Here is a 22,391-nt window from a genome sequence, read left to right on the forward strand (position 1 = left end):
AGACGGGAATATTTTCTGGGCGTTGAATATCGGTATTAGGAGTAAGCAAGTAGAAGAGGGGAAGTGTGTCCGCAATTAATGGAATGGCAATTCAAAAAGTTTCTTTCATCAAACAAGATTTAGGATCTAGAACTCAGCTTAAAAAATAGATATGAAATCAAATATTTGTACAGCAACAGGGCGAGAAAAAAAATTCCCTGTTCCTTCCTGCCATATATTCGTGTCACCCTGAGCGCCAGAAACCATTAAGGCAAAAACAGTCATGCTTAAGTACCAATCTCTGTTGCATCATTCACATTCCATGAAATAAGAAAGTGGGTAAAAGAAAACAGACAAGAAACTACCCCGTGTATACGAAACATATATGCGAAAAAAAAAAAAAAAAAAAAAAAAAAAAAAAAAAAAACAAAGCATCAGGGTGTCTGAAAAAACATAACACTCCTTCATACCAAGCCGGCCGCCTCCCTTGCCATTCTCAAATCCTTCTCCGGAATCCCCACATCCTCCAAATACAACTTAAAAGCATCCAGCAGCTTCGCCAAACCACCCCTCAACGCCTCCTTTATAATCTCCACCTCCTCCACCTTCCTCGCTTGCTTCTGCGCTTCGCCATCCCCATCTGCCTCAGAAGGGAAATCAACATCTGTCCAATGGATATCGAGCCCCCCTTCGCCAGCACTAGTAAATGCGTCGAGCACCGTTACGGTTTCTGTAAACAGGCGTACAACAGTCGCGATGTCCTGCTGTACTTTTCCGAACTGGTCCTCTCTCAGACTCGCGATGAGGAGGCTGGTAAGTGACTCCACCACGTCGACGATGGGGGCGAGACTAGAGTACGGAGTGCCAAGAACGATAATGCGTAGTCGCCGTGCATAAGATTGGCGGAAGGGCATGCCCACGAGCGAGCTGAGGACTTTGTGAATGATAGGGTGGGTGGCAGGTCGTCCTATTTTCGTGTTGGTGGATGGGCCGGTGAGGAGTTTGAGTTCTTGTGCAGAGGCGGATATGCGCTTTTTCTGCTCGGGACTTAGGACAGCAGTTGCGGCACGGTTGAGCATGTTGCGGGCCTGGTGGCGCGCGGCTGGTGTCCAGTCTGGAGACTGGCCGTAGGATTTGACTACAGAGCCGAAAGTGGATTCTAATTTTGCTGGGCCGGTGGTGGGTTTGGATGAGGCGACGAAAATGTTTTCTTGCCTTGGTGGAGAGGAGAGACGAGGTAAAGTTTGGATAACGGTTAGCTGCTCATTACTACTGCTGCTAAAAGTAATTGCGTGCTTTTGGGAGGGTGGAGAGGAGTCCGGAATCGTTGGTGGTGTTGGGTTTCGGCACTCGTTTATTCGAGAGGTCATCCCCTTGACAACGTTCACCGACGCGTCGAGAATTTGGCCCCATGCTGAACCACCGGTACGGTCTATGTCAGCAAAGATCATCTTGCGGCGTTCAGGAAACTGTTGGCTGATTAAGCAGAGTTCCCAGAATGCAAATGATTTGACGATGTCTTTCTTTGCCTTCAACCCGTTTAGTAGGCTGCCATTGGGATCTTTGGATTGGTTTGTCAATGGCTGGCCCTTTTTTAAAGGTGCTTGGCCCAAGAATGTGGAGAATAGAAGATTAGAGACCTGCCATAGTGCAACAAGAAGCGCACCAGAAGTAGCTGCTCGAAACAACAGGTGAATATGTAGTGGTGGAATGAAACCTGGGGGTTCCGCGGCGGAGCGGGGGAAATTCCAGAAAAGCTTTGCGAAAGAAAGTGCCCAGCCCCAAGCGGTGCGTCGCAGGAAAATCATATAGATAAAAGGACCCACAACAGATGTAACTGAGCTCCTTATTGCAGCATCGTAGAGTATTTGAGGTAGAGCCTTTCGGATCTTGACAGTTGGGGGCTCTAGAGCATGTGTATTTTGATCTGCTGATTTGGTTATGGGAATGGGGAGCCTATCCCAGTCGAAATAGAGGTGAAGTAGAGCTTGAGAAATAGCTAGAAGGGCGTAATAGCAATGAAGATATATCGGTCTTTCATTGAGCTTTGCTCGTTCAAAGGGTCTAGATATATGATTTCCATTTAGTATAGAGGTGCAAAAGAATCTTCCCAACACAGAGAATGAACTAACCTTCCTGGTTTGACCCAATTAAGTTCCGCGCTTTCCGACGACGACCATATATACACTTCACTAAACCACCATGCGGAGAAAACATACCAGCCAAAGGTTTGGAACATGGCAAAGGATAATACGGTCTGTCTCCACGAGCTAAAAGATGACCTCGCTGTCCGGGCTCCAACGTGCATCTGACCAACACGGAGTATAAAAATCGCAAGACATGAGATAGAAAGGAGCATCGTTCGAACACCGCAAGCGCCCAAGGGAAACCATGACCAGAAAACTAACGGGAAGCTCACAGTTAGACTATTATATCTACAGAGTGTTCCAATACCTCTTGGGGGGATGGGGTGGGAAACAAAGAAAACCCACATGAAGATTTAACGCCAATGAGAAAAGCTACAATATAGCATGCAACCAGGGAAATTGCTGAAGCATGGACGAATTTGCGATGTAGAATTGAAGTTAATATCCGCCTATACTGCCTTGTGCGGGCCACAGACGACGATGGTAAAATTGCCATGGCTGAATGAGACGAGTTTTCCACAGCCAGAGATAAGTGAGGGAGCATCGAGCATATCTGGAGAGTTTTGTAAACTCGCCGGGGTGTTACTGACAAGCAAGATACTGTATGGCTTGATCGTTTGCCCGAAGCGATGAAATGTATGGATTTACGTATGGAGTTTAGAACTGTTGTTCTTACAGCAAAACAAAGCCAAGCCACAGATGCGACCAACAAAATGCTCACCAGCCACACTTCGTCTGCTTAGGGCTTAGTGCGCCTAACTGCGGCGTTGAAGGTATATTACGTGATCACCCATCGCTTGGACGTAAGACGCCGGGAACATCCTTCGACATCGTCAAGGCAACATCTGTAGTAGCAAGCGACATCATTCCCTGGATATACGGCTACCATCACTGGCTTTACTCCAATGTTTATCTTAGACTTGGAGTTGTGTGCGTATTCTATTAGTCCTTCCGCTATTTGTTTGACCTTCCCGCATCCCCAACATGTCATTCGACCGCCTCTCAGCTCTCGAAGCGCAACCAACCAGACGACAGGACGAGTCACACTACCAGGATGACCCTGATTTCCAAAGATTGACAGAGTCTCTGTCAAATAGACTGTTTACTTTGACGTCCAATATCTCCCGCCTGTCAAACCAGATTTCCCTCTTAGGCACCAAACGAGATACCGAACGGGTCCGGGAAAGAGTACATGATTTACTCGAAGAGACGCGGGAGGGATTTCGGGAAGTGGGCGAAGGTATCAAGCAGGTTCAGATGTGGGACGATGTCAATGTGAGTAATAGTTATACGATGTGGAAACAACATTAGGGTTGTAGAGTGGCAGCTTCCACTCAATCCCACGCCTCAATCAACCCACTGACTCCTCTACCTTTTATGTCGAAAAGCCCTCCCAAAAATGGACGCAGCAAAAGCTTTCTTCCGAGTTTAAATCTACCCTTGAGGAATTCCAATCTGTCCAGCGCCGTGCACTGGAGAAGCAAAGAGCTTCCGCAACAGCTGCACGCACCGCCCTGGAGGAAGATGGCGGCGTGCCACACTCCCCAACTGAAGGCCAGTCTCTCCAACAGCTCCAAGAACGGCAACCCCGCCTTGCATCCCAGGCCGAAGTCGACTTCCAGGAGTCTTTAATTATAGAACGCGAAGCAGAGATCCGAAATATCGAACAGAGTGTTGGCGAACTTAATGAGCTTTTCCGAGATGTTGCCCACATCGTCCACGAGCAAGGGGGACAACTGGACTTGATTAGCGAAAACGTGGAGCGGACGAGAGATGATACCAGGGGAGCTGATTCTGAACTGAGGACCGCAAGCAGATATCAGAAGAAGGCGCGTAATAAGGCTTGCTGCCTCCTGTTGATTTTGGCTGTTGTTCTAGTCATTATTGTTCTTGCTGCCACCCTGGCTTGAGCAGTTTGGTGCATGTTTTGCTGATCTCCGCTTTGTTTCGTTTTTGTAACTGTTCCTAATATTGTCTTGTCCGAATGGCATTTGCCTTTTATTTACGGCCCACTGGTTTTCGTTTTGTATTTTCTACGTGCCTATGATTCCCAACGGATTGATATATTGATCCCTTTGTTTTCTGTTTTTTGGGTTGATCCTTTGAGGAATAGATTATTCTTGATGTCGTTTTCCAGCATAGCTACTAAAGTCCTTATTGCCATCGTTAATATCGTACGTATATCTGATAATCCAGAATATATATACACCCACACAATCTACAAATACAAAACCTTAGAAAACCGTCACTAGATCGCAAGATATGTAATAGACCCTTCTCTGACTTGCACACTCCGTTGTCAAGAGGTAAAACGAGATACGTAATATCATCAACCCAATCCAACTAGCCGACTGGCCCTCATCCTCCACCCTTCCCAAGTATTCAACTTGGGCCGCACATCCAGATAAAAACTTAGCTTCCCATTATTGGTAGCAGCCCCCAGCCCTGACCCTGCGGACCTTCCTTGATAGAAATCAATCACGTATTCAATTTTAGTCCCTCCGCACCTCTCCACAACCCAATCATGCCTATCGAATGGCCGCTGATAACCTAACCACCCGTTGATCCGCGCTCGGGGACTCAGAAACTGACTCTCGACACCTAATCCACGGAACGAATACAACTTGGGACCCCCGCACTTTCGACTACCTGGATCCGAGATTGGGGCGGAAGATTCCCATGCAAGTATCTCAGACCATGCGCGCTCGTTCACGGCGTTGTGGATGGGAATAATTGAAGCTACGGAGGTGGCTAGGTCTGTCGCTGACGTGGCTGATGTGGGGGTATTTTTGCGCAAAAGGGCATCGAAGAATTGACGCTCTGAAGGATAGATCCAATTTCCGGTGCGGGAGTCATGGCCTGTTTCGGCTTCATCGTTTGATGGGTTGATATGGGAGGCTGTGGTTGAGGTTGGTGAAGCGTATGGAGATGGAGGAGCGGGTGTTCCGGAAGTGGATGAGGATGATGATGCTGAAGTATTAGGCAATGCCCGAGGGATACTGCTTACTTCCCGCTCGCGAGATAGAGGCCTATGTAATTTCGTCGGCTTTGGGCCACTGATGGGTTGCGCAGATGTGTCGGTTGTGGGATTTGGATGAGGAGCAGTGGGATTTTGATGTTGTGAAAGCCATACAGCACGAGTTTTGTGATCTACAGGGCATGTAGTTTGGGGGCTGCAGTCTGGAGCAGATGAAGCCGAAGGATTCGCAGTACTCCCGTTGGCACCCATGGCCATGGAAGTATTAGGGCCGGGCAGGTTAAGGAAATAATTATGTACGTAGAAAGATGAATTTGAGAGCGGGTTCCTTCTCACATCTGCGACATAGGGAAGGTAGCAATTGATATTCCCTTATGCAATAAAAGGAATCCCACTGGCTTTCAAAGGTCCTGTCGTATCTCTCGCATCTGTTGGTTACGGCTGAAACTAAAGATGAAGCTGAGGCTCATGCTCAGAGAAAAAACACGATTACCAAGTCGATCTGATAGTTAACGATTTAGTTAACTAGTTAAATAAGGTTCGGAGTTCGAAATCGTCCACAGAGCCTCCATCAACCTTATTTTGATTTCACTGTCCTACAACTTAAACAAAAAGAAATTACAACTCTCCCACCTTATCTTCATTTAGGCTCTTTGACGGCCACCAAGAGATTGTCCTGCGTATCTCCTGCAAGTAGTCGCAATTGAAAAAGGGGCAAACATGGTTGATTCCACTGAGGTCTACCGTGCGAGTGCCACGGCACCTGTCAACATCGCCGTTATCAAGTAAGCCAGTTGGACCACTAAGTTTCCTCATTCTTCACATTTAAACTTACTCTAACTTTTCGCAGATACTGGGGGAAACGAGATGCTGTCCTCAATCTTCCGACTAATTCTTCGCTTTCCGTTACCCTATCACAAAGCTCTTTGCGTGCATACACCACTGCATCATGTTCTCCTTCCTACCCCTCTGACGCAGGCGATACTCTGACCCTTAACTCGGAACCCCATAGCATTCAAGATTCAAAGAGAACCCTTGCGTGCCTGGCTGATCTACGAGCTCTCCGCCAACAGCTGGAGAATACAGACCCATCTCTACCAAAGCTCTCAACTTTCCCCCTACGCATTGTGTCTGAGAATAACTTCCCCACCGCTGCCGGCCTCGCTAGTTCTGCTGCTGGTTTTGCTGCGTTAGTTTGCGCAATTGCCAATCTTTACGAGTTACCCCAGTCGCCTAGAGACCTCAGTCGTATTGCACGCCAGGGATCGGGCTCAGCATGTCGCTCCATGATGGGTGGATATGTTGCATGGCGCGCAGGTGTTTTGGAAGACGGCATTGACAGCTTGGCAGAAGAGGTGGCACCAGCAAGTCACTGGCCCGACATGCGTGCTCTTATCCTTGTTGTTAGTGATGCACAAAAGGAAGTGCCCAGCACAAAAGGAATGCAAGCAACTGTGGCAACTTCAAGCCTCTTCCCAACCCGTGCTGAAACAGTTGTACCCGCACGAATGACCGCCATCGAGGCCGCGATCCAGAACCGGAATTTCCCCAGCTTTGCCGAAATTACTATGAGAGACAGCAATAATTTCCATGCCACCAATCTTGACACCTGGCCCCCTACTTTCTATCTCAATGATGTGTCCCGTGCTGCAATCAGGATAGTCCATGATATCAACCGTGTCGCTGGCGAGACCATCTGCGCTTACACCTTCGATGCGGGTCCGAATGCGGTTATATATTACCTGGAAAAAGAATCCGAGCGTGTTATTGGGACTTTTAAGTCAATTCTCAGCGCTGAAACTCGGGGTTGGGATGGCGTGTATGGGGATGCGGTTAAACAAGTAAAATCAGGCATTCCAGTGGAACTTTTGGATTCGAGGGCTGTTGCTGGGTTAAGGGATGGCATCAGTACTGTTGTTCTAACTGGTGTTGGTGAGGGCCCTATCAAGGTAGATCGACACCTTGTTAGCGAAACGGGTGAGATTTTGGCTGGCGCCAATTAGGTACATGTCACACATATTTTATTGGCAAAAGGAAGCAAGAAAGTTTTACTGGAATACAAAACAATCTTCAGTCATAGATACCCCTTGCATCTGGGAGAAGGAACAGCGGCCCCATTGAAATATTTCAAAAATTTCAATATATCTATATAGCTTCATTAGGCGATTTGCATAGGAATGTTAATACCTAAAAAGGGGAGAAACATGACTACGCTGCTTTCTCCAATTCACTTGTTTCCTTTTTGACAACCCTGAACATGAAAACTCCTTACTTATCCTCCAAGAATAGCCAATTTCTGAAACTCTTTTACAACCGGGCGTTCCCTCCCTTTGCCCCGAACAATCTCCTGCAAGCTATCCCAGAACACTCCATCCCCACCAGGCGGTCTCTCGCCTCCCAAATCGCCATTTCCAAGAATACCCCTCGCATCAACGCCATCAGCACCAACAGCCTCCTTAGGCGCTTCAAACACATCATCCAAGCAATCCCTACACATTCCCAGAACCTCATCCAAGTGATGCTGCACCAGCGCCGCCCGCTCCCTCATCCCTCTCCTCAACAACGCCTGGATAATCGTCTCCCCTTCCACAACCGCACCATTAACCCTCTCAACAAGTCTACGCACACTATTAACTAGGTACTCTTCTTCATAAACAGTTCCCTTCTTCCCACGGGCGCGCTTGCGCTCCTCACGCCGTCTTGTCTTACTACTTTGGCGCGACGAAGAGGTGTTACCGGTATACCGCGTAAACATACTCCTGCCCGCCATTGTAGTGGCATCTGTCGCTGACAGGGATATGTTATCTGGAATATCGATCCCACCTTCTGCCATACCAGCAGCTGGATCCCCGCCGTAGAAACCCAGTGGGTCAGTAGCGCGCCGTACACGCAGTTCTTCGATCCTGGGAACCTGGGCGTTTAGCTGCGCCTTGCAATCTGCAAGCAGGTCGATAATGCTGCCCATTGCGTCCCCCAAGGCTGAGTCGACTATGTCGCTGATGAGGGATTGTTTGCCGTGTAGGGCGAGGAGACGACAGGCTTCCCCGAATTGGTTGCCGCGGCAGAGGAGGCGGGCTGCGGTTGGGATGTCGTGGAGGTGCTCGGAATGGATGCGGGCGGCAGATATGTAGTCTTTTGTTTCATCTGTTAGGGTTGTGGCGAGGGATTGGGCGAGGGAGGTCATTTGGGTGTCGGGTAGTGGAACGAGGCTGGCGCAGTAGAGGCATTCGCGCCACTGATGGGCGAGATTGTAGGATTGGTAGGCAGGTTCGTATACGGATAGGGATTCGTAGACTTGGGGTGTGTTAGTTCGTAACGTTTTTACTTGTGTAGGGGCATGTTGATTTGTAGTTAACAGGATATCACATGTGGAGGGGCTGTGGAGCATACTGATAGCGGCTTCCTTATAGTTTGATTGGTCATACAGATAGTCTCCATATAATTGCGACATATCGCGAAGCAATTCGGGCTGGTATTTGTATAGCTCCAAGGCATCGCTGTATAGAGTATGTTTGATGGCGTAGAGTTTCAGTTCATCGTACGCATGAAGTGCATACAGGCTCTTGAGCGCCTTCCGGACTCGTCCAAGGTGATTGTCGATTTCATACTGACGGCGAAGCTCTGGCATCGCTTGCAGCTTCTGAAGGAATGGAAGATACTCTCGAGGATCCTGGGTGAAATTAGTATGCCTGTGGCTCTAAAGGCTAGGGAATTCCTATTAGCATAGAACACACCTTCTGGGCTTGTTGGGCTACCATCAATGTTAGCTCTAGATCATACAAGCCTAGGGCATGGTCGTAAAGTCTATATGCATCAGTGAGGAAGCACATATGCTCGACGGCTTCCTCCGCCTGTTGCGTGTTTTGTTCTAAGACTAGGTTAGATTCATCTTTTCTCATATGGCTTGGAGGGATGACCTACCCCGGAGCTTCGCAACAAGTTGAAGCCCAGAATCCAGGTCAGGGGGTGATTTGCACAAATGGGCGGTGACAAGGTTTTGAAGATTGGCATCGATTCGATTGTTCAGCACGGATAAGAATGCATTGCAAATTTGATTTACTTTGTTGTCCTTGTTGGATTTTGAAGCTGTCTTTACAGCATCACCAGGCGCTACCTCGTTTGTGACATCAGTGGCACCAATATCAGAGACTGCTATCTTAAGGGTGTTTTTGTATAGCGTTTCAGAAACATCCTCGACCCTACAACCAAGTGTCAACATATAAATCCTACGGAGAATGACTAGAAGAGAGAGCATACCGCAATCGAGAGAGGAATTCATCAATGTACTCAACCTTCTTCACCTGGTCAATGAATATGGAAACATTCGCCATGAACTGAGCGGGGGAATAATCATGAAGAATGTTCATATCCACCATGTGCTTTCTGCATGCAAGGTATGCCGCGTGATACTTTTTGTTATCGATATAGTTGCGGATTCCGGCAAGAACAAGCGCTCGGGGATAAATGGTCTCGGTATTACCACGAGGCATCTGTAAGGTAACGGCGAATATCGAGGGCATGACAGAAACCAGACGAGCTCCTCGCTCGATGCTTCGACATCTTTCATCGATTTCAGGAATGTCTCCGGGAATATCAAGTTCTGTCACCATAAATTTGAGTAGATATTCAACAATATATCCAAGGGGATAGGAGCATACCATCTACTTTAGATAAATGAACGAATTTCAGAAGGTGTTGGGTTGTGGTGAAAATAAGATGGGCCCCGGTGATTACGAATGAGGTACAGTTCTTTGCAAGGAGTCGCTTATCTGCATATAGAGCTCCAGACTTCGATAAGGAGAAGAGAATATCCTACACAATCAGCGCCGTCCGAAGTGAGAATATCTTCTGCAAAAAGCTTACCTGTCCATCTGGGAGCTGAATTGCATTGACCCAGCATGTTTTCTGGGTCGGACTCTCGTGGAGAATCTCCTCCAGAAGCCCGCTGGGCCCCTCTGAAGAGAGCTTAAAATATAAGCCTGGATTTCTAGTGCGCCCTTCCTGGTAAATCCACAGAGAATTCTGCAGTGTGTTGGGAAATATAGAAGACAGCATGTTCCCATCCTTTGACTGGTATACAATTGTGGTCTCCTGCATGTTGACGAGCGTCTTTTCTATATCTTGTTGGAAGTATCCGCGCTGATTCAGAACATATAGCTCATTCTCTTCCAAAAATGCAATTCGTCTGGGTCTCGATGATGCATTCAGGAGAGGATAAATTACTTTAAGTTCAGGGTCCGCAGCGGGGACGGCTTTAAGGTTCCAGGCATATAAGGAAATCCCAGTCATGGTTAGGACTGCAAATTGGGAACTGGATTTGCTGAATGCGACATCTATTGCATTAGACTCCAGAGATATATCATAGGCAGCCATTGGAGGAGGGACATTGGACAGTTTTAATGGCGTTATTTTTAATGACCCTAATTCCGAGTTAGCCATATATTCAATAATAGGAGTAAATTCAACTCACTCCCATCGACAACAGCAACGGCCCCAAAATCACCCGGGGTAAGCGTAGATCCTCTCGATACATCAAAAACCCATTCAGTATCTAACATCGTATCTATGATTTTTGTGTTAGCTCAGTGAGTCAATTTAGGAAATTAGGATATTTGCGTACCAGAAGACCCGGCAGCAAAACGCAATGCTTTTTCCTGGTGCCATCGGAAACATTGAAGCTCTCTTCCTGATCCCGCTTCCACAGAAATAGGGACCTCCTGTTTTAAATAATAGTGGTAATTTCCCATCGTCCACAGCTGCGTTCTATCCTTAAATTGTACAGCAAGCACAGTGGAGTCGACATTCCATGCCAAACTAATGTTCGATGCCCAGCTGGTCATATCTTCTTTGGTTAAGCGTAACGTGAATTCGCCATGTCGGAGTCCATTCCTTTCAAAAAACACAACGTCCACTCTGTCCTCCAATCGCTGTATTCCAGAAATTAAATTTCCAGATGGCCTCCAGCTTAACGCACCCTCTACCCCGTCCACCGGCTCACTTACGCTGTCCAAAATGCCCTCGCGCGAATAAACCCTAATCACACGGCGATTATCGGATTGAATACTATTCACAGCAATGAAAGCCCCGTCACCCCTCCAGCTGATAGAAGTCCTTTTGTCATCAAAATCGCTAAGCTTCCCTTCATCAACTTTTTCTGGGATCGTGGGGTCCCTCAGAGCTTTTGCTCTCTTGCCCTGAAACTGCGTCTCCTTTTTTCCCCAGCCAACAGAAACATGTCTCGACGCCTTGAGATCGTCGCTTGTGAATGCAATGTTGGCCACATTTTCGAAATCCCTTGTCATATAGAGAAGCGTGTTGGACCTGGTGGTGACTGCAAGTAGCTCTTCATCCGGAGACCATACCGCTGCTGTAATTCCCACGTCAACTGACCCCACGATTTCAATTTTGTCCTCGCCCGGTTGGGGGTCTTCACGCACAACTATGATATCACCGCCTTCTAGCACAAGGCATGTAACTAAAGTATCTGCAAAATACTGCAATGATAAAACTCTGTCATGTTGCAAATCTGGGAGCGGACATGGTGCATCCCAGGAGGTGATCAACTGGATATCCTCCGCCTCCACGTTTGCATCCTGCACTTTTCGTTTCAGTTCAATGACAGCACTTGTTTCCGTTGGCCCAAATGTGCAAAGGATGGAATCCGTCGCAGGATCCCATGCCGTTGCAGTCAGAGGCAGCTCCCCCCCAAGCGGAGTCTCGCGCAGGTGTATGTTCCTCAAATTGCGCATTTTATATTGAGCGTATGCGCCGTACCTAGGTTCGATAACACCGTAATTTTTATTTTAAATACTATCCCATACAGTCTGGTTTTAAGGCGACGGCGTCATAGTCTATTATGGAGTTCTTGGTTGGGATATTTGGATGTAATTCAAGCGAAGGTGAAATAAATAAATGTGCTTCTCAATTTTTCTTTTGGGTGAGTAACAAGTTTTTACTACATCCATGATTTGGCCGAGAACCAACACAAAACTCCTTATAAAATAGTCTAATACAGCACCCACCATACAATAATATGCAATTTACACATTTCTAGCTATGGCAACATGGGAGATTTTGACTTTATGGTAATTCTAGCTCCGCAACTATGTATGTACACATTACAAAGTCAAACAAACAATCAAAGTGAACTTTAAAGAACATCTTCCTTGTCACATCACCACAGTCCAGATCAAATAAATACACTTGCCAACACGTTTACTTGGTTTTCTTAGTTTGCCAGACTATTTCATCATTGTATTAGTGGTGTTTCACTGCACATGTATAATGGTACTTTGTGTATAAGTCTTACCAGCAATGGCGAAGGGAGCGCCGAAACCAACAGCTACAAGTTGTTAGCAATCGAATAGTGGCCACATAATTCGGAGAAATTCCTACTTACCCATAAAGCCCCAGTATCTCCAGAAGAAATACTTCGTCAAAGGATTGAAGGGGAGATTGGAGCGAGGGCCCTCTGGGTAATGGAAAGGACTGGACATCTGCGGGCGGGAGGAGTGGAAGCCGCGGCGGGCAACGGTGGTGGCCATTTTCGCGCGGGTTGCGGTTTGAGCGATCATCTTGAACGGCCGTTAGCAGCAGACTGAGCGGACTGATGCCACTAGGGACTAGCCCGTACCTTGAGGATGCTGTGGAGGCAGAATTGACTTGGAGTTGTGTCGTAGACGGGAAGATACAGAAGAACTAACGTTCCGACGAAGTTCAAGAAACATTGGCTTAGCCAGTAGAAACTTGCTGACTCAGCGTGACCGTCCAAACCACGTGATATAGCCCTAAGCCATAGCGAATCGGAAAAATCTTATCGGGAGAGTTTCGCCGACGCTTTTTTGACAATTTTAACAACTTAGTCGCATCAAGAGTTGTAATAAATGCCGCTGGAGACTTTCCACAACGCAACGTCGGATGAATTAAAAGGGATTTCAGTGGACTGTCTACCTAACATGGACGATCTGTTCAATGTGTTCGAGGATAAACCCCTTTCAGGAATTCCTCCTCAAGGAGCCCCCAAACCTCGATCCAAGAAGGACAAGAGCAGAAAGAGACAGTCAAATGGGCTTGTGAAGGATGGTTCTAATACGGCGGGCTATCAGGAGAATGGCGAGATTGTAGATACCCCGATGGAAGATGCAGGCGCAGCGGAACCTCCTGAACCGCAAAATGGCCTACCCGACGCGAAGAGACAGCGCATTCAGGCAGAACCAGAGACTGTCGTTGCTGATACCTTCGAAACCGAGCAGTCGCGTGAGATCGCAGGCTCTGCCGGTCTTCAAGGCGCCCAGGATACCAAAGCTGTCATCCTATCCCATCAAGTGCGCCATCAAGTAGCCCTACCTCCCGATTATCCGTACGTCCCAATCTCAGAGCACAAACCTCCAGAATCTCCGGCCAAGACATGGAGCTTCACTCTTGACCCTTTCCAACAGGTCTCTATCGCGTCAATCGAGAGAGGGGAGAGCGTTTTGGTATCTGCTCATACTAGTGCTGGAAAAACAGTGGTTGCAGAATATGCTATTGCGCAAAGCTTAAGAAATAACCAGAGGGTTATATATACGAGTCCTATCAAGGCGCTGAGTAACCAGAAGTACCGAGAATTTGCTGCTGAATTTGGCGATGTGGGATTGATGACCGGTGACGTAACGATAAATCCCACAGCAACATGTCTCGTCATGACAACTGAAGTGAGTGCTATTTATACGTGGTTTACGAGGCTGTCATTAATAATGTAACAGATTTTGCGATCCATGTTATACAGAGGCTCTGAGATTATGCGCGAGGTAGCCTGGGTAGTTTTTGACGAGATACATTACATGCGAGACAAGAGTAAGTTTTCTGGGATTAGAACAGCCGCTGGAACTTTTAGAATATTAACATCTGCACAGCGCGTGGTGTTGTATGGGAAGAAACTATCATTCTTCTTCCAGACAAAGTTAGATATGTTTTCCTCTCCGCAACAATTCCGAATGCGATGCAATTTGCCGAATGGATTACCAAAATGCACAATCAACCATGCCACGTCGTCTATACCGATTTCCGACCAACCCCTCTACAACATTACTTTTTCCCTGCTGGTGCTGACGGAATCCATCTAATTGTTGATGAGAAAGGGGTTTTTCGTGAAGAGAACTTCCACAAAGCCATGGAGTCGATTGCGGAAAAGCAAGGAGAGGATCCTGCTAATCCGATGGCTAAAAGGAAAGGCAAAGGCAAGGATAAGAAAATAAATAAAGGAGAGGTTAGCAAGGGCCCCTCAGACATCTTCAAGATCGTAAGGATGATCGTGATGAAGAATTACAACCCGGTTATCGTTTTCAGTTTTAGCAAGAGGGAGTGTGAGGCCTTTGCCCTACAGATGAGCAAGATGGCATTCAACGATGAATCGGAGAAAGATATGGTCAGCAAGGTTTTCAATAGTGCAATTGAAATGCTCTCAGATGAGGACAAGGAGCTGCCGCAAATTAAACATATCCTACCTCTGTTGCGACTGGGGATCGGGGTTCATCACTCTGGTCTTCTCCCAATTCTCAAGGAAACTATTGAAATCCTGTTTCAAGAAGGCTTGCTCAAAGTGCTCTTTGCCACAGAGACGTTCTCTATTGGATTGAACATGCCTGCGAAGACCGTGGTTTTTACGAGTGTCCGGAAATTCGATGGCGTAAGCCAGCGCTGGATTACTCCGTCTGAGTTTGTGCAGATGTCCGGTCGTGCCGGACGTAGAGGTCTGGACGACCGTGGCATTGTCATTATGATGATAAATGAGGAGATGGATCCGACAGTTGCGAAGGAGATCGTCCGTGGGGAGCAAGACAAGCTTAACTCAGCTTTTCATCTAGGTTATAACATGATATTGAATCTGTTACGAGTAGAAGGTATATCACCGGAGTTTATGTTGGAGCGATGCTTTTATCAATTTCAAAATACTGCTAGTGTAGCGGGGTTGGAAAAAGGTATGTGTTCAATACACCATACGTCAACAACCGTTCCTTTCTAATAGCAGCAGAACTCGTCGAACTGGAGAAGGAGCATGCCAGCATGGTAATTGCGGATGAAGGGACGATACGGGAGTATTATGAGCTGAGACAAAATATCGCGACATACACCTCAGATATGCAGAGCGTGATCACTCTTCCCAACTATTGTTTACGTTACATGCAGGTGGGGCGCCTTGTTCAAATACAATACATGGACTACGACTTCGGATGGGGCGCTGTTGTCAACTACCAGAGACGGAAACCTCCTAGAAACTCCCCGAATGAACAGTATCCCCCGCATGAGAACTACGTTGTCGATGTCTTGCTCCCGATTTCGGAGGATTCGGCATTCACAACGAAAACCATAGAACCCCTGCCTCCTGGTATTCGACCCACACAACCGGGGGGGAAGGTCCGGTTAGAAGTTATTCCCGTGCTCCTTAATTGCATCAAAACAATCTCCCATATTCGACTTCGTTTGCCTCAAGACCTCAAGCAAGCCAGCACAAGGAACGGAATTCACAAGCATATTATGGAAGTTCAGAGGCGATTCCCCGATGGAGTTCCACTTATAGACCCCATTGAGGATATGGGTATCAGGGACGACTCCTTTAAGAAACTCCTAAGGGTACATGTTACTGCGACCACTGTTTAGTCTTAGCATTCATTAGTTTTGTTTACTAACTGCTCAAGCAGAAAATCGAAGTGCTCGAATCACGTCTATTATCCAATCCACTCCATAACTCCCCTAGACTTCCAGACTTATATGACCAATACGCGGCTAAAACCGAACTTGCATCAAAGATCAAAGCGACAAAAAAGAAAATCACAGAGGCCATGTCGATAATTCAACTAGACGAGCTAAAATGTCGCAAACGTGTCCTTCGTCGCTTCCAATTCATCAACGAGGCGGAAGTCGTCCAGCTGAAGGCCCGTGTCGCATGTGAGATCAGCAGCGGCGATGAGCTGATGTTGAGCGAGCTCCTTTTCAACGGATTTTTTAATAATCTCACACCCGAGCAGTGCGCAGCTGTTCTTAGTGTGTTTGTCTTTGAAGAAACTTCAAAAGAAACACCTCCAATTGCCAAGGAGGAGCTTGCAAAACCGCTGCGCGATATCCAAGCTCAGGCGAGGGTTATTGCTAAAGTGTCGCAGGAGTCTAAGCTGACTGTCAATGAGGACGAATATGTGAAGGGGTTCCGATGGGAGTTGATGGAGGTTATCTATGAATGGGCGAAAGGGAAATCATTTGCGGAAATTTGGTAAGCTTTTTATCTATTTTCGACACGTTAAGCTATGACAAAAAAAAAAAAAATTAAAAATAATAAAAATAATAATTTCCCGCACTTTTGCTAACTGGGCTTTCTTCCCCCTATTTTTGTAGCAAAATGACGGATGTCTATGAGGGAAGCTTGATCCGCACATTCCGCCGGCTGGAGGAGTGTATGCGGCAGATGGCACAGGCTGCGAAGGTGATGGGCAGTGAGGATTTGGAGAAAAAATTCGAGAAGTCGCTAGAGATGGTGAAGCGAGATATCGTTGCAGCGCAATCGTTATATCTATAGAAACAGACTGCGGTGCTGCCTCGGCTGGAATGCATCATGTCTTGTCACTGATACAGTTCTTTTTTTTTTTTTTTTTTTTTTTTTTTTTTTTTTTTTTAGCTTTCTTTTCTCTTCCCTTTTCATTCGTCTCGTCCGCATCATATGTCCATCTCCCTTCTTGCGACTGCATACAATGAAATAATGTTATGTATGTTGGCATATATGAATTGTACGCCCAGAATCGCATTGCATCGCAATGGAGTTCAGGTCGATTTTTGCCAGTCATGGGGGAAAAGAGGAATCGCACGTATCTTGGTATAATTCTTTCTCCAATTTAACTCCGTTTCATCAGCAATGATTACCTTTCCTGCCGAACTATTGGCAGAATGCATTTTCAAATGGCAGGTTATTTATCCGCTTGTTGATTCTAGACATCCTGAGTCTTCCTGTGCACCTTATCATAGTTATATATTATGTTGCGTGAGTATATGGAGATTATGTTGAAGATGCCTGGAGACCGGGTGCTGTGTATTGAAACAGAGTAATTACAGCGTAATGATACAGAGTGTTTTGCCGCATGACAACCCCAGATTCGATGTTTTGTCACGTAATACGAGTCATAAGATCGAGCAGTCGTCAGCTGCGGTTGGCTGTTTTGTTGTAAATTACCGTACTCTCGTGCTCTCCCCGCTGGACTTTCCTTCACCAACCAGCGGCTTCAACTTCAACTTCATCAATTTCTTCCACTTCTTCCATGTTCTTCCACTTCTTCTCATTTCTACATCCCTGTTCTCTTATTTATTTCCCTCTTCTCCCCTGATCATTCTCCAACTCCTTCTCTTCTCCATCAGTAGTGCCCGAATAACCATCTCCCTTCCTGCTCTTCCTTGCTGGCACACTCAGGCGGTTTGTTGTCAGCTGGACTTGGCTCCCTCACCTTGTCTCTCTCCAAACATGAATAGCCTGCTGGCAACGCCTCCTGTTCCTCCACACTTCTACGAGCACGTTCGACTCTCCCCATCCTGGTCCAGTGAGTTGCTCTTGAAGAAACCGAATCATGAAGATGTGACTGATGTCCTGACCTGTGCGCTTATTTAGTGTCCTCCGCCAACTCCAGTGGCAACCGAAAACGAAAAGCTGAGGATGATAACCCTAGTGACCATGACACTCGGATGTCTGCCTCTCCCTCAAATTCCCCAGCCCTCGCCCCGAGACCTTTACCTACTGCTCGCCAAATAAAACGACCGAGGCCAAATATCTCGGGACGCCCTTTGCCTCTTTCCCGCCTTCTGGAGACGTTGGATACCGATGCGCTCCGTTCTGTCCTACGATCCATGTGTAACAGACACCCCGAGCTGGAGACCGAAGTTGTACATACTGCCCCTCGACCAAGCGTCAGCTCTGCCCTGCAGGTATTGAGCAACTACGAATCAACGCTTCAGTCCTCCTTCCCACTTGGAGGGAATTCCTCCTCAGACTATGCATATAATCGCGTCCGCCAACACATCACAAACCTCCTAGACGCCTTGAATGATTTCACACCTCACTTCCTCCCCCCCAACGAATCACAAGTCTCAACAGCTTTAAACTATTTAGATGGCGCCACTGAAATTCTTCATCGACTTCCAAGATGGGACACGCCACAACATAATCTGGAGAAGGATGTTGCCTACGAGGAGATTGCCAAGGCATGGATAGTGGTTATACGGGAGGCGGGGAAGCGGGGTGGAGGCATCCAGCTGCAATATGGTGGATGGGATCTGAAACTTTCAAAACACAACCAGACAGCGGGGGGGAAGCTTCAGGATGCTATTAACGTCCTTAGTTCCAGTCTCTGTTGGATGGGCGGTCACCAGGATTCATCTGCTAGTCAGGGAGGAGATCCTACATCCATACGCCACCAGCTTCTCTCTGGGACTTATGGCAGTAGCTCTCCGCTCAAAGTTAGCAAGTGGTGATTACGAGACACATTCTTCTCTATAGAGCCTTCTTATCTTTTTTTTATGGCTAATCTGTTGTACCATTCTACTGTCTATTTCACGCATTTTTTTCTCTTCTTTCTAGCTTTTCTTTCCTCTTTTTAAAATCATCTCTTGTGGTGAATGACACCTCTCTGAATGGGCATAGTCCAGTTTCTCCCTTGCATTTTTCGTGTTTCTTTTGTCATCTTAACGACACGGTTACGATACCCACCGTATAGGGGATTAGAGTGATACATAGCCCACCGCTGGCGTTTTTTTTTAAAAAAATTTCTTATTCGATTTGAACCTTTCCCCTCCCTTTTGCTTCGGCTTTTTACCCTTCTCCATATTTTGTTGCTGAAAAATTCACGGCTCAAACCATTTCCATGTCCTACATGGGTTAACGGAATATGTAGGAGCTTTCCTTATCTCCACTTGTTTTTTTATATATGTCTTCTTGACACCTCTTTCCCCTCATTTTCACGAACGGTGTTTTGATACCTTTCCTTGCATCTTCCACTTTTTCATGCCATTTTCATTTTTCTTCCCCTTTCCCTGTCCGTGGTGATTTTGGCTCGCGCTACCCCGATTGCATGGTTATTGTGTAGCTAGAGTACGCACATATGTAATCTTCCTGATACATATAAGCACACGCACAAATACGAATCCTTCCTGATGATGTTTGTTATTAACCACTTTTGCGGCATTCTCCCGAGGCGCTATGAAACCTGCGTCTACATTCTTGTTCTTTGGGAGTCTACTACTAACCATTCCTTGTTCTTCTGCTGTTTTCGAAACTAAAATGCAGGCGTTGGTGAACTTTTTTTTCTTCGTTCTTTCACCAGCGTGATATTAGTAAACACAAATACAAAGTGGATATATGTATAGTACATGAGTGTTCCTGTTCTTGTATAAAATATTTTGCAGGGTCAAATTTCTATATATAGTAATTTTTATGGGAAAGGCTTATGTTTTATTTATTAGCTGTATATGAAAGATTCATTTGAAACGGTTCTGAATCTCCTTTCACTAGTGCTGGGTTGCTTTGCACAAAATGTGAGAATTGCATTATCATTGCCAATCAGTCTAATAATTCTGAAATATCGATAAGTCCTTCCTACACTTGATAGATGGTAATACCAAGAAAAGAGGGAGGGAGAGAATCACCAGAATAGAGACAACAAAAGCAGCAAACGAACTTATCCACAAACACAATAAACACACCTCATTCACACTCCCGCTTAATCAGACCTATATCTCAACCCTCTGTTTACAGATCCTTCAAACCTCAACCGCAACTCCTTCCCCATCACAACTCCAATCCCGCCTCTTCGTCCGCCAACGCCTTAGCACACTTGCACATCTCCAACTCCTCATCCGTCCTCCGCGCCCTCGCCTCCGCAAAGTCAATCATCACAACTTCATGCTCCACACGACCCCTATGATGGCCCCTGCCCAAACACCTCCTCCGCACACACAAATTCCGCGTCCGCAGCTTCTCATAGAGAACCTCATAATCGCCCAGCTTATTCACTACATTTAATGAGGTGCGGAAGATCGCCAGCCAGCACTCTGATGATGCGTGTTTGCTGGTATCTTTCAGTGGAAAGCTGTTGTCGATGTATTCTATCAAGGGGGCTGGGATGGAGAGGTTTGCGTGTGCGATGCCATGGAGGTTCAGGTGGAGCTAAACGGAAGTGTAAAGTTGGGGGATCTGTGTACCTTGTAGCCGAGAGAGGCGGGTGTATATGGTACGTACCATTCGGCTTTGAACTGTTCTAGGCAGGCTTTGCGGGACATGGCGGGCTCCTTCCCGGGAGCGAGCGGTGATAGAAAGCAACAGCAACTGGCAGCTGTTTGTTAAGTTCAACGGGTTTAGCAAACAGAGGATATCAAGTGCAGCCAAACCGGGAATGCCGTGGACATCGTAGATTCATACCAAGAATACCCGATTGCGACGCTGTGAACTTCCCCGTTTTTTAAATGTTGCATTGGGTATGGAAACGTCTACCTAACGCACCAGGTATTGGAACGTGGGAATGCCAATGATCATGTTATAACTTCATATTTCTTCTAGACTCCTCCCGAACATCGGGAGAATATATACTCTAGGCGACAGGCACCTTTTCCCCCGGTGCTCGGTTTTATCAGCTTTGATAAAAGCTGACGGGACAATGTGCGTATAACACTACATTTCACAGATCCTCGAAGAGCAAAAGTTAGAAACTGTTTTTGACTCTTCAGAGCATCCGACAAGAGTTGACGATTGAAGGAATCAGAAATCCCGGTCAAAGAGACGTTGTTTCTTGCCGTGAATCCAGTAATTGGGGGAAGCGATAAGCGTATTGCACAAATAGCAATACGGAGTAGAGGACTTCGTAATGAGACCAGGTAGCCTCATGGATATCAAGATCTCTTCCCGAGTAGCAGAGATCCCAAGTTTTCTCTTATTTTAATCGGAGGTTGAGAAGGTTTGGAAAGTGACAGGTGGATGATCACCAATCATAAAAAGGTGACCAACAATAAATAACCATTGAAGTTTCTCTCCGTCGTGATGCCTGCGACAGGCTCGATAATGATGCAAAGGAGAGTCGTTGGGCGTCACTACCACCAGAAGGGTACAGGGAAGAGCCCTAGGACTTGCAAGATGCAGGATTGCATTCAAATCCGCCCTTATGAGTTTGGGAACGACGAGGAAATGGATTTACTGTTGAATTGGTATGAAATACCAAAACAAAGAGAAGAGTTGTATGGAACCCCAGTGAACAGGTCTTAAATTGTTGATTCATTGATGTTCCGCATCCCTCGAGACTCCTCCGAATAAAACAGGAAAATAGTAAAACTTCCTCGTTACTATTTAATGATTGGAGTGGCTTTGAAATAAGCGCTTAATAGCACAGGTTTTCATATCTGGAATTTAGAAATGAAAGTAATACCAGTGAATAAATACGAAGAGAGTGAATATACGCTCTCACCTTTTGGCTTCATCTTGGGCTAACCACCACGTGATATTCATGGCTATTAATAATAACTAACTTAATTGTTTAGTTAACTAACCAACTAATAAGATGAGTAGCTAACCCATAATACCTAAATCTAATAATTTACACAACTACTGTAAAAGATTGATCTCTCAACCTTAAACAATATCAAGTTGACCTTTAATCATACCAATGTCAAAGATTTGAAGCCATCGTTGTCAGGTGCCTGTTTTCAGCTTTGAGAGTGTCCATCCAGGACCCTAGTCTTCTGAGATACTTGATGATTTTTATGTTGAAGAGTTTTTAATGCTAAGCCTTTCTGGTGGTATGTGGGTGGATTATCTAGAAGGAGAATTATATCGCCAGACGTCCATTTGCCCTGTGATGACATTTGAACTGGGTCAGTCCGGCTGACTGCACAATTACCAGGTCCTATTTGACGCTACTAAAATGTTAGCAATGAAATCATCCTGTTGCATGGTAATTCCCTAATATTTGCACAAGCAGTTTTGAGTTAACCAAGCACCTGGATCTAGTTGGAAGCAGGGAGATACTCCTTTGTCCCTGTCACATCGCAAAGATCGTTTTCTGAGATGTGGGTCCCTGGCTGATCCCCACTATGAAAGAATATATGTTATTTGCATGCTGCCATCCCCCTCCCCGTCCTCCTCTAACTAAACTGTATGAGGGGTTGAACCACATTTATATACTAGGAAACTGAATCACCTATTCCTGATAAAAGGAAATGAAAGAAGGAAAAAGAAAAGGAGAAGATTTCACATAAATGACAGTTTCATATAAGTGACGGTTTCATATTGA

At 46.3% G+C, this 22,391-nt stretch overlaps 9 protein-coding genes across 9 annotated transcripts; 4 read left to right on the forward strand and 5 right to left on the reverse strand.

Annotated features, from left to right (window-relative positions):
- Positions 1-443: 443 nt before the first annotated feature.
- On the reverse strand, positions 444-2,218 carry PAAG_07588 (nuclear envelope protein; the record flags this gene model as incomplete). Its single annotated transcript, XM_002790243.2, has 2 exons — positions 444-2,043; positions 2,112-2,218. The coding sequence occupies 2 exons, from the start codon at positions 2,216-2,218 to the stop codon at positions 444-446; spliced, it is 1,707 nt and encodes a 568-aa protein (XP_002790289.2).
- Positions 2,219-3,110: 892 nt separating this feature from the next.
- Positions 3,111-4,036, forward strand: PAAG_07589 (SNARE domain-containing protein; the record flags this gene model as incomplete). The annotated part of the gene is made up of 2 exons (XM_002790244.2): positions 3,111-3,401; positions 3,515-4,036. The coding sequence occupies 2 exons, from the start codon at positions 3,111-3,113 to the stop codon at positions 4,034-4,036; spliced, it is 813 nt and encodes a 270-aa protein (XP_002790290.1).
- A 419-nt stretch (positions 4,037-4,455) lies between these two features.
- Positions 4,456-5,361, reverse strand: PAAG_07590 (cytochrome c1 heme lyase; the record flags this gene model as incomplete). The annotated part of the gene is made up of 1 exon (XM_002790245.1): positions 4,456-5,361. One exon carries the CDS (start codon positions 5,359-5,361, stop codon positions 4,456-4,458), a length of 906 nt encoding a protein of 301 aa, XP_002790291.1.
- A 462-nt stretch (positions 5,362-5,823) lies between these two features.
- On the forward strand, positions 5,824-7,106 carry PAAG_07591 (diphosphomevalonate decarboxylase; the record flags this gene model as incomplete). The annotated part of the gene is made up of 2 exons (XM_002790246.1): positions 5,824-5,888; positions 5,954-7,106. The coding sequence occupies 2 exons, from the start codon at positions 5,824-5,826 to the stop codon at positions 7,104-7,106; spliced, it is 1,218 nt and encodes a 405-aa protein (XP_002790292.1).
- A 269-nt stretch (positions 7,107-7,375) lies between these two features.
- On the reverse strand, positions 7,376-11,852 carry PAAG_07592 (elongator complex protein; the record flags this gene model as incomplete). The annotated part of the gene is made up of 9 exons (XM_015846269.1): positions 7,376-8,397; positions 8,494-8,773; positions 8,838-8,971; positions 9,025-9,302; positions 9,361-9,703; positions 9,762-9,915; positions 9,967-10,523; positions 10,574-10,666; positions 10,724-11,852. 9 exons carry the CDS (start codon positions 11,850-11,852, stop codon positions 7,376-7,378), a joined length of 3,990 nt encoding a protein of 1,329 aa, XP_015700752.1.
- A 466-nt stretch (positions 11,853-12,318) lies between these two features.
- Positions 12,319-12,677, reverse strand: PAAG_07593 (cytochrome-c oxidase chain VIIc; the record flags this gene model as incomplete). Its single annotated transcript, XM_002790248.2, has 3 exons — positions 12,319-12,344; positions 12,413-12,445; positions 12,503-12,677. 3 exons carry the CDS (start codon positions 12,675-12,677, stop codon positions 12,319-12,321), a joined length of 234 nt encoding a protein of 77 aa, XP_002790294.1.
- A 381-nt stretch (positions 12,678-13,058) lies between these two features.
- On the forward strand, positions 13,059-16,651 carry PAAG_07594 (ATP-dependent RNA helicase DOB1; the record flags this gene model as incomplete). Its single annotated transcript, XM_002790249.1, has 6 exons — positions 13,059-13,796; positions 13,848-13,938; positions 13,998-15,062; positions 15,113-15,714; positions 15,783-16,348; positions 16,471-16,651. 6 exons carry the CDS (start codon positions 13,059-13,061, stop codon positions 16,649-16,651), a joined length of 3,243 nt encoding a protein of 1,080 aa, XP_002790295.1.
- A 933-nt stretch (positions 16,652-17,584) lies between these two features.
- PAAG_07595 (nuclear envelope protein Cut8) lies at positions 17,585-18,588 on the forward strand (the record flags this gene model as incomplete). Its single annotated transcript, XM_002790250.2, has 2 exons — positions 17,585-17,660; positions 17,729-18,588. The coding sequence occupies 2 exons, from the start codon at positions 17,585-17,587 to the stop codon at positions 18,586-18,588; spliced, it is 936 nt and encodes a 311-aa protein (XP_002790296.1).
- A 1,312-nt stretch (positions 18,589-19,900) lies between these two features.
- Positions 19,901-20,391, reverse strand: PAAG_07596 (hypothetical protein; the record flags this gene model as incomplete). Its single annotated transcript, XM_002790251.1, has 2 exons — positions 19,901-20,278; positions 20,314-20,391. 2 exons carry the CDS (start codon positions 20,389-20,391, stop codon positions 19,901-19,903), a joined length of 456 nt encoding a protein of 151 aa, XP_002790297.1.
- Between the last annotated feature and the right edge of the window lie 2,000 nt (positions 20,392-22,391).

Source organism: Paracoccidioides lutzii (assembly GCF_000150705.2).
Source record: "Paracoccidioides lutzii Pb01 unplaced genomic scaffold supercont2.26, whole genome shotgun sequence".
Taxonomy (NCBI): Eukaryota; Fungi; Ascomycota; class Eurotiomycetes; order Onygenales; family Ajellomycetaceae; genus Paracoccidioides; species Paracoccidioides lutzii.